Source organism: Oryzias latipes, chromosome 17, assembly GCF_002234675.1.
Source record: "Oryzias latipes chromosome 17, ASM223467v1".
Lineage (NCBI taxonomy): Eukaryota > Metazoa > Chordata > Actinopteri > Beloniformes > Adrianichthyidae > Oryzias > Oryzias latipes.
The window spans coordinates 15030221-15041613 of record NC_019875.2 but is presented as its reverse complement, the minus strand read 5'-3'; the positions used below and the strand labels follow the sequence as shown (position 1 = coordinate 15041613).

At 38.0% G+C, this 11393-nt stretch overlaps 1 protein-coding gene across 1 annotated transcript in view; it reads right to left on the bottom strand.

Annotated features, from left to right (window-relative positions):
* Positions 1-11393, bottom strand: part of LOC101168242 (probable G-protein coupled receptor 158) — a 93734-nt gene continuing 82341 nt past the window's right edge. The window contains exons 10-13 of the mRNA XM_023965158.1: positions 8221-8367; positions 7191-7434; positions 5490-6034; positions 1-4459 (exon numbers count right to left, since the gene is read on the bottom strand). Coding sequence (XP_023820926.1) covers positions 3494-4459; positions 5490-6034; positions 7191-7434; positions 8221-8367 — 1902 coding nt within the window. The 3' untranslated portion in view covers positions 1-3493. The remainder of the gene's footprint in view (positions 4460-5489; positions 6035-7190; positions 7435-8220; positions 8368-11393) is intronic.

The window sequence follows — 11393 nt, the reverse complement described above, 5'->3', positions numbered from 1 at the left end:
TTTGGTTTTATAGAAACATTTAATTGAGAACTTGTACCATCATTAACTGTATATACATGCAACACAATGTGAATGCACAGTATAAATAATCCCATGTGGATGCTACAACAGTCTCTAATGATTGGGAGCACACTATACTGCACAGTTAGCATAAAACACATGTAGTGGCCAAATGATGGCATTCCCATTCAAACAGCCTCTGACGTTGCCAAAGGGAAAAGTTCAAGAGGTGGGTCATGTTTCTTAATCTGCTCTCACACAGCCAGTCCATGGAAGAAAAAAAATGCCTGGGGTACATTTAAAAAAATGCCACGTGGTCTCCTCTAAGTATTTCATAACATATGCAATAACTAATTTAAGCTTCAAGGTGATCTAAGTGATTCCAGTATTCTTGCTGTCATGCATACACAGCTGTCAAGCTGAACTGACTACTGTGCATGGCCATCTTGCATGAGTCGTCACTGACACAAGACTGTTGTTGCTTTTGGAGATGATGCTAAAATGATGAATTACTCACACTCTAAGAGAAAAAGCACGGAAAGAAACAAAGCTTTGGTCATGCAAGTGTTCTTAAACCATTGCGGTTTAAAGGAAGGTGCAATCAAGCAAACAAAATGGGCAAGTATGGGACAAAATGTATTATTCACATAATCCACAAAAGACTGGCTCTGGTTTGGTCCTTGAAATACTTTCAGTATGGTGCGTGTGTGGATGCTCCACGTTTCAGCCTCCGCTACAGCACTCCTTTTTTAAAAACGGGGCTGTGAGTCGGAGTCTATAACAGTAAACAAATTTCAGCCTTGTAGATATTCCTTTACACCTCAGTTGCATCCCATCTCAAATGTGACTATTCAAGAGCATCGTGTGTTATATAAGTCGACAAATAGTTTAAGCAACAACATCAACATTTCCACTTTCATATCTGAGTACAAATTGACCAGTACATAAGTCGTTTGATGCTTGGTAGTTTGCCACATGCAATGGCTGATGAGAAAAAACACACTGTAAACAGATAACTCCCACTAAAGCATACAGTATTCCTCTTTTAGCTGAGGTGTTTGTTATTCTTATGGTTCCCATCTGGCAGATTGTTTCCATGAATGTTGCATTTGGCCTAACAGTAAGGCATGCTAGTTGTACTTGTAAGTCATTTGTACTCTCTTTAATTTTTGTGAAGCCACATTTACACCAGAAAGTACAGCCTAGTACAGTTGGGTTGAGAAGACTAGATCTGGCGTGAGTTTCCAGGAGACTGGATGAAAAAGCAGCATCATTTGTTACATGATATCTGAACAGCATGATCAAGAGTGGTCAGATTTATGAGTTGCACCCTCCTAAATTCCCTATCACCAAGTTATTCCACCCATGAGGTTTTATTTACTCAAAAAGGTCATTGATAAGAACCCCATTAGTTGAAATGGGCAAAGATGGGCACTTTTTCTTGATTAAATGAAGCTGTGCCATCTCTTTTTGGCGTGTACTATAAATGCATTATAACTACACCATGGAATTTGTGGATATTGATGTGTTCCTAAAAACAAATACTTGTGCGTTTCCTGTGATGTGCAGAATTGACAATTGCGGGGTGTCAGACTCCAGGTCTCAAGGTTGTACATCCTGCTGGTTTTTAAGAAATCCTTCCACATCTGCCGTCAGGGTTACCCATTTCCAACGTTATAGGTCTGCTGCTTGCTTCCCTCTAACCAATACCTACTTTCAATGATAAGCTTGGAATATGTATAGTCAGATGGAACCCAGGTTCTAACTGACTATGTATAACTCCAGGTGATCAGTAAAAATTTCTCTAAAGTGAGCATTGGTGGTAAAGGACCAAGGCTGGGCAGCCATGGATACTCAAACACATGATCAAAAACAAGATGTAGAGATTAGTAATGTTGCTGCCAAAAAAGTCATAATTGGACTAAACTGTCTCACAAGAATGGTCTTCATTTTTGATTCCAAATCAGAATGCTAACAGAGGAAGGGTTTTGAAAAAGCCTCTGACGAAGGCCCAAAAACCAACAGCACCTGTTATCGACCTTTATGGAGGCTGTAGGTTTTTGGGTTGTCGCGGCCTGTAGAAGGTTGTAGAGAAGAGGGTTTGCATGTTTATAGAGGCACAGGCGATGCTCGTGCATCCACCTCATGAAAATATAATGTACCATTGTCATGCATGCAGTAAGTGCATCATGAAATATTGGTAAGGAAAACATAGGTTACAACACTTATGGAATACAGGTGATGTTGTTGGACGGCACCATTTAAGCACTACTCCAATCATTAGTAAGGTGAGCGCACTAGTGAGTGAGTGTGTACGTGATCCAAAAGTTCTCTAAGATTGCCGTAGGATGCCCGCACAAATTATGCTCTTATTGTCTACTTTCCTTATTTCTAACAGACAGGCAAGGATGTGCGACGAGCGCGCAATTACTACTTGAACAGCACTAATGGGCTGTACGACACGCCTGTGTCTCACCTACTTCCGTACCCTTACGTGTTGCATAAGCGTTCACCTTACGGGTCACCTGATGGTCTACGATTATAAGATTTTGTATAGATCACCTTTGTGCCCTGCCGACAGCCCGTTTCCACCCGTAAGGGCAGTTGTGACTATGGCTTAGATGAGAATGCAGAAAGAAACTCTTGTCAGTTACCAAAAACAAGAACAAGCTAAAATTTGATTGGATAAAAGTTAATTAATGAGGGCGATACATTTAGGAATTGTTGATACATTAGAGACAGTCACGCAAACTCAATCTTTGCTAAGTATTGTTAAGTGCAATGCTTTACATTTTCAGGATTGTTCATACTGGAAGGTGCTCGTGCATTAGCATTTCAATGAGCGAATTTGAGTACCTCAATCAGTTTTTGTGTGGTAATATTTGCCCCAGCATTGCTAACTATGGTAGGGGTGGGATTAAGGGTTAGGGTGTACTTTGTTTTTGCTGCCATTTTTTGACAGCAAAGGCACAAAAATGTGCAAGGCGATTGGACACTGTTTTTATTGGTGGATCAGTAACGGACAAATACCGACTGGAAATTTCTAAATGATTAGATTATAGTGAAACACAGTGGACCTACACTGAGCAAGTGAAACCAGATTTTGTGATACTACTGTCAAATGGACCATAGTAAGTTTTTAAAAAAAACATGATGAGGCTTCTATGTTTCCTCCACGTGCTTCTAATATGTCCTGTATTTTGTGAAAATGATTGTCACCTCAGTTGGTCAATAAAGGTATGAATCTTTTGACACATTGCCCTTTTGCATCAAATGTGATAAAATATGGAAGCTTTTGCTAGAAGTGGAACAGAAAATTCAGCCTGATGGATGCATTTGAAATTGGTGAAACATCTACTGTCCTGCTGTCACAGTCTGCTTGTCACAGAAGTGACCTAGAAAGAACCCCTCTTACAAACCAGTCTATTGTAAGTTTATCATTCCTTTGGTTCTTTCACTAGAAGTACAAAGAAGGAAACTTTAAACCCAGTCATTATGCCCGTTTGCCTGAATCTTGCTCTGGAAAGTCCCAAGGGCAGACATCAACTAAATTTGCGCTGCCAAGGACTTCAGGTTCTAAACCAGGGCGCCCTGTGCTTTCTTTCTTCTTCTCTGGTGATCTTTTAGTCTGAGCCATGTTGCTGTGTGAGTGCCCCGTCTCGCGGGAAAAAGCCTCTGATCTCCTGATTTCTGTAGTGTCTGCGTCTCTTGTTGAACTCCGTCGCCGCTGTGAAACCAACCCACCACATTCAGACGATTGGCTAACCCGTCTCCTCTCTGTCGGAGGCTTGCTGGAGGAGCTCCGCCTCTCCCTGCTTTTCTCTCTGCCTTTCTCCTTTTCAGCTTTGTAGTTAGATGAGGAGGAGCCTTTCCGTTTCTTCTTGTGCGTGGTGGGACTGTTGCAGGTCCTCTCCTGCTTTGGCGAGGGTGGGCTGGTGTAATCCCAGGGGCAGATTTCCACCATGAGAGATGGTGGCTGTAAAAGGCTCCCTGTAGACTTGGAATGGTCCGAGTGGAGCCCTTTGGGTTTACCATCAGTGGGTGTGACACTTTTCTTTCGCCTGATTCTGTCAGGAGAGATGGAGTCTGAATCTCCCTCCAGCATGGGCTGTTCATTAAATTCCCAGGGGCACACATCTGGCTTAAGAGGGAGAGGGGATTTGGGTGGCCGAGATTTCTGTGCATCCACCCTTTCTCCATCTTTGTCTTTGGATCGACGTTTGTTGGATGGCGACTGCCCTACTTTTTGCTTCTGCTGAGATCGGCTACCTTTGCTGGTTGCAGAGCTGCTGCTGCCCCTGCGGCCCATAGTGGTTTCTCCAGGAGCGATGGACACGTGCTTCTGGGTCTTCCCCTCTGACGGAGTCTGAGCTTCTTCCAGCTCCCAGGGACAAACCTCCGACACATCGTAAAGGTTCCTTCCAGTCTCAGGGTAAATGGATGGTTGGCTGCCACTGACCTGTGAAGCAAAAGCCAATTATGACAAGATAGGAGTCGTTAAACCCACATACTGCTTTGTTGTTCTATTTTTGTGAAAGTGTAGGATACCTTTCAGTTAAATAAACCTATTTAAGCATAGTTCTTATTTACCCAAAACAAATACTCTAAGACTTTATTAAAGACAGACGCAATAAAAAATTGGTTTTTGGTGTTTTTAACATGTTATTGTGATATTTTTCTGATGATGGAGGACATGTATGAAGAATATTAAGTTTAAAATTAAATTTCTGAGTATTTCTTTATTTAAATCGCTGTGAATCAGGAGCAGACAAAAAAAAGTTTGAAAAAGATAGTGTGACGTTGAAATTACGACGGCGAGCTTCAAGATCTATGTCCTAGAAAACGACACAGTTTTTAAAACATTTGACTAAAAGGGCATAATCATAATATAACGGTTTTAAAATAGATCACAAGATGATTGGAGTTGGTCTTTAAAAAAGAGGTTGATCTCCATTTACAGTATTTATTTAAAAAACAAAGCAAGAAGATGCTATAGATGACTTACAGATCAAGCTCAGAGCAACAAGCTGAACTTTTTTTTTGTAGGAAAGCTCAATCAATTTCATCAGTCAATTCACAGGATTGTAAATTTGACAAAAAGGCGGGCAAGTTCTTAGCAAAGTTATGCTTGTCGCTTAGTCCCGTCATAATGTCTTCTTGATTTAGACAAAGGCCACCCAACCCTGCTCCTTGAGATCTACAGCTTTCATCTTTTTTCAGCAGTTTTAGGTGATTCCACATGTTGACTGACAGAACACATCCGATGAAGGTAAAGTGGAGCTTATTGGTATACAGTAAGTATAAATTTTGTTCCATACATTTACCCATGCATCAGATATGGTTTAATCTTCAATCTAACCCCCTATAGAAAGACAATGGGTCTCACTTTTTAGCTTCATTTCCAATTAGCGGTATGAGTTTAAATTCTAACTACTTTTCGGTACTTGATGTTCTGTTTATGCATTAGTGACTGCACAGTAGTACAGTACCTGTTGTTTCATTATGCCTATCTTCATGGGTGTCTTGGAGTACTCCACTGACTGGCTGATGATCATCTTGGGGAAATTTTCTTGTGTCTCGTCCACATCTGACAATATTTTGTCCTCTTGACCCTTCTGAACCTTCTTGCAGGCATCCTCTTTGTTTGCAAGACCTGGCATCTTCTCCTTTGCGCTCGCAATCACGCTTAGAGACTTTTGCATAATGGAGGTCCGCAGATGCACGGGTTTCTTGTCATGTGTTAAATTGTGAGCACTTGCTGATTTCCAAAAGAGTGGAACAGACTCTGTGGACTCAGCTGGTTCCAGCGTTGGTGGGATTCCCGTTGGTTCCAGGTGCTTCTTGGCATGTCTGCGGCCGATTAGAGAGCCTAGGAGAGACGCCTCCCCACCGTTTCCAATGGGAGTCATTTTGTCTCCGGGAACAGACTCAGTCTGGCTCCCAGTTTCTGCATCCTGGTCACAAACGTGGTCAAAGCTGAGTGACTTCGGCAAAACCATGACCTTGTTTTTAAGGGAGTCATCTCGAGGTTTTCCTATGAGGAGATTCATCAAAAGAATGGTGTTACAGTATGGTGGATTTTCTTTGCATTTCAATATAAGATGCAAATTTTATTTATGAAAAAAACAAAACAATAATACAACCGAAAGAAAGTAACAAAGAATATGCTAAATACAAAGATATAGAAAAAAAAAACATAAATAATGGATTAGTTATTAGTAAGAAATCAGTTTTCAATATCGCTTTAAATTATTATACCAAAAGAAAAACTGGAAACTGATTGATGCCACACTAATCAGCAATAACTTTAACAGGAAAACTTTTATTTAAACAAAGATTTAAAAAATATATATATTATGAGTATTTGGGCCACCATAAAAGACACAAAATAAATTAATATATGAGATTAAAGTTGCAAAATTATGATAAATAAGTAAAAAATGTACAAGAATAAAGTTGTAAAAAAGTAATAATTTTACAAGAATAAACTTGTAAAATTATGATAAGCCATGCTTTTTGGAAAATAAAGTTGGTTGTGTAAGCTTCCATCCACATCATGTGAAATCCAGCAATGCATCAATTTATGGCGATGTCACAAGGCAGTTCTTCTTTTTCTTTTTGCTATTGCTATTTTTCCTAGAAAACAGCCTTTTACCTCATACAATTATGATTTTCATCTTGCAATTTTTCAATTTATAACTTATGAAACCATAACTTTACCCTCAGAAAATATTGACTTTTTTACTCGTAATTCTACAAGTTTATTTGAGCATTGTTTTGAAGATTTTCTCCTAATTGTATTACTTAATTTTCTAATTTTTTTAACATTATTGTTATAGTGGCCTAAATACTTTGTCGTGTAGAACAAAATGACACAAAAATCTGTGATTATTATTATTGTTGGAGTTGGAAGTAACTACCATGATTACTGATTGGTTTTTATTTACTTCACAACTTTTTGTGTATCTTATAAATATATTTTATCTATAAATGGAAAATTATGAATGAAACCCCCATTTATTTTGACTTTGCTCCAAGTAATTGCTCACACTGGTAGTTTAACATCAAAACTACCCATGCACATGTTTTCGTCTCATCTGAGCTCTCCTTACTTTAATTTTAAAAACACACAATGAAAACAGTGTAAATGCTGAAAGAATAGTAATGTAGATTATGCAGAGTGGTCTCACCATGGTGGCTTGGCTCAAACTGGTTTCTCTTCAAGGTGCCCCGGTTGCTGCCGTGCTCGCTGCCGTCGTCTCGGCTGCACTGCCGGTGGATGTGCATGGTCTCTGGGATCTCTGTGATGCGTTTCATCAGAGTGCGTCCCAGGCCCTTCTTTGAGTTGCGTTTCTTTTGAAGGTGTGGGTTGTTGGCGAGCATCTTCTTTCGTTTGTATACTTCCAGTTGTGCATACAGCTTCTTCAATTCATCCTAGGCATTGATTACAGAAATCATTTCCAAGTTCATAGATGACATTGCAGTATTTTTCACTTTGCTGACTTGCTGTGGAAAAATCATGACTACAGCTTAATTATTCAAACTTTTCCTTTATTTTATGAAGACTTTTAAGAAAACATAATCTTGTGATTCGTTCGTTAGTTTAGCAAAATTAACCAACAACAAACCAACAAATTTACCAATTTCTCTCATGACCTTGTCTGTATTGTTGCTTTTCTTCATTTCTCAGTTCATTAAGGCTTCTCAGCAAAAACATTTTTGTTTTTCCTAGTGTGAACTTTAACTATTGCATTCAAAAATGCTCAATTGTTTCTTTTCAAGATATCTAAAACATTGTTATCTGTTAGACAAGATTTCTTCTAAAATATTGACTACTTGATAAGATTTTGTTACTTTAAAACTTTTCTAAATTATGATTCTCCCACCTCCATGTCTAATGCGTTTTTTCTTTTTACACACATATTTGCACATTCATTTTTAATTTAAAAGTTACTTTTTCGCCATGTTTTTTCCAAAATCTCATTATACTTTGTCAGTGTTATGGACCTGTAAAGTCTGACATGCAGCTCTTATATAAGAAAGTTAAAAACAGTAAGATAATGTTTCTATGAGGATACATTTGCGTCAAAGTCCACAATACTCAGATGTTTTGATGATATATATTTTTTCTAACTGACATACGAATAAAAATGCGTGGTAACCATTTGCAAACAGCTGTAAAATCTGAAAGAAAAACCCCTCTACAAATATGCTGCCCACCCGTATATCATCAGGGTCCAGGCTGTGCTCGCTCCAGGCAGAGGTGATGCTATTGTTGAGGTAAGAGCCAGATCTTCCCATGTCAAGCTCCTCCTCGTATGCCTCTGTGGCGATGTCATCCCTTGCCTGAATGCCTTTTGACAGGAACTGAAAGAAGAACAGAGAGAGGTCAGAGAATGGTGCTACTCTCCCCGCAGAGAGATAAAGGAAAGTGGGAATACATTTTCAAGAACAATTTCTTTTATCCAAAAGGTTATTAAGTGACTTTTTGAGGGGCTTTACAGGATTCTCCCTGCTGCAACAGAGAGAAAAAAGAATTAAATAATATATTAGAGCCTGAGTTTTGAATGGATCACTTCAGATCTCATTGGTTGGTGCATCAAGAAAAAGTTCTACTTTTTTGGGTTCAATGTTTCCCAAAGAGCTGCAGGTGCAGCCGATTAACTCTATTCCATCCACTTGTTGAAAATTCAATATTTTTTGTCTATGTGGATCCATGCTTGCGGTGGTCCTTCTCCAGGTCATTTGGATATTAACAAACAAAAACCAAACAAAAACAAGGCTGCATGAGTATACTCATGCATTACTTATGGGTATCACCAATATTGCTTGATTTAGCTGTTTGAACAACATAACTTGGGACACAAGGAGATCTAATACTCCTCGCAGCTTCAGAAACAGAGTCGGTATGAAATTAATGTCTTCCCATTGTGCTTAATTATCCCAGTGTACTTAACTGACTTACACTTCTGAGGTTCCTAATTAAGAAAAGAGTGAGAGAGAACAGAGCGCCCATGGTGCACTGGATTTCTCACACAGCAGGAGTACGAAATGTTTTCCATGAGCCTCAAAGACACTCGCGGGAGTATTTAGCTAAATTACAATCAGCATTTACACAGTTTTATTGAATTTAAGGGAATGATAGCAAATGAGCCTTCTAACTTTAAAAGTGTCTGAGATAAAACACTTGTGTACAGGAGTGGAACTCATCTTAAAGAAAACCAGTTTCTGTTATGAAAGATAAGTAAAGGTGATGTTCTTTGAAGATACACTCTGATCGTCCTTATATTGTAAAAGCGTTCAGTAGCGCTTTCTTTTACACTACAGCACTTACAGTGTACTTAAGTGGTGTTTACTTGGTACTTTTTATGGGACTTACTGGGTACTTTTTACATGGTACTTTTTTGTGTCTACTCTGTACTTACATGGTACTTACTGTGTATTTATGTGGTACTATTTGGTTCATACCTATGTGGTACATACTGGGTATCTTTAATATAGTTACTGGGTATTTGCATGTTGCATTTTGTGGTACTTACCACATGTAAGAACAAGGTAAGTACAAGTAAAGTACCTTGACCTTTAGGTCTGCACTTGTATGTTTCATGGTATTTACCATGAATTTACCACAGAAACTGCCCCTTAAGTACAATGAAACCGGACTGTAAAAGAAAGCGTTACCAAGCGTTCCTAGTGCTCTTTTGTTTTTGATTATGCTGTTTTCAATAAACCTGTTTCGTATTTTTAGAATATAGTTTTTGCAGTAGTTTCACCTCTGAGAAGTGAGCAGGACTGTTGCTGTGGAGCAACCCCGCTCCCCTTTCCCCTCCACTTTGCTGAGAGCTCTCTGTTTACACTCTCTCCTACTAGGTTGCAGTCCCTCACACCTCCAACCTAATACTACTGCTGCAACAAAATTGTGAGCCATGTTGGAGCTATCCAAAAAGAGGAAAACAAAGACGTATTGATCTAGTTGTCTACAAGTGGATGCATCAGAATGGAGCGGAGCATGGGGCTTGTGGCCCGCTCATTGTATTTGCGACATCACAAATACAATTATTTTAAAAGGCATTTTTTCATCTTTTCCTGATTCACAATGATTTGAATGAAGAAATACTGAGAAATACAATTTTGAGCTGGATTGTTTTAATATATGTCATCTTTCATGAGAAAAATGCCACAATGGTTTCATCGGATTGGATCTTTAAAGAGTTCTCTGTCTGACTTTCTTTGGTGTGTAGGTGCATCTCGACTTTGTCTATGTCAATGAGCACTGTATAGTACTACAGAGAACACAGGAGAGTCTCCAGCCTGACACACAGTATGTGTTATGTCTGTCTTTAAAATTGTAATTTTGAAATGCCGTTTTATAAAACGTACAAAAATCTTGAAAATTAAAATAATGTTTTAAATAATCTTTTGTGGACGCCTTTTTTTTTTCCACCAATAAAGGTAATGAATGCTGGTTTGAGCGACACGCATTCTGCATGTTTTATTTTACTCTGGAAACTTTAACATGCCCCTTGCTCAGATGAAATGCTGCTACAATAAACAAGCAGTGGGAAAAAACCCGCAGATATATATATATATATATATATATATATATATATACAGAATTTGCATTCATTCCTAATTAGGCAGTGGGCTGCTCTAAAGAGACCCTCAGGAATCTACTGCTACTTTAATTTGCATTTAATAACTTGTTACTTCACCTCAAATTCCTAAGGTAAATTCTTAAGTTTAATGTTGTTTTTGTAAGCTGTAAAGTGCTGCATTACATACAAAACGTTTCATCCTGTCCTTTCACAAGCTAATTTTTTTTCTTTGTTTTAAATCACATATTTCAGGTTATATTTAAAAGGTAATTGCTTTGGTTCCATTTTCATATATTCCTATTGAAACTTTTCAAAAAACCTTTTAATAATAATAAAAGATTTTTTTTAAAATACATGTAAAACATTAAAATACTGGCAGTAATGTCATACTCAACCTTAATCAGGCTGCAAAGCTAGAGAGAAAAATAATTTCTGAACTATTATTATTATTAAATTTTATATTTTTTTGTCAAAATAAAAAAACAAAAGACTATTTTACCATTACAGTTATTTCAATATTCCTCTGAAGTAATTCTAAGCCGATTTTTAAATCAATATCCTTTTTGTACCATTGTGTTCATAAGTTTACATAACCTGGAAGAAATAACAATTTTGTGGTAATTTTTATAGAATATGAATAATAACATTAAAAAGTTTTTTTCTACTCATAGTTAGTGGTTGAGTAAAGCCATTTACTGTAAAAAAAATCAGTTTATTCTTTATTTAATCATAATGACAACAGAAACTCTGCCATCAGGGATAACATCAGATGCAAGTGATACTGCCATCATTGCACAG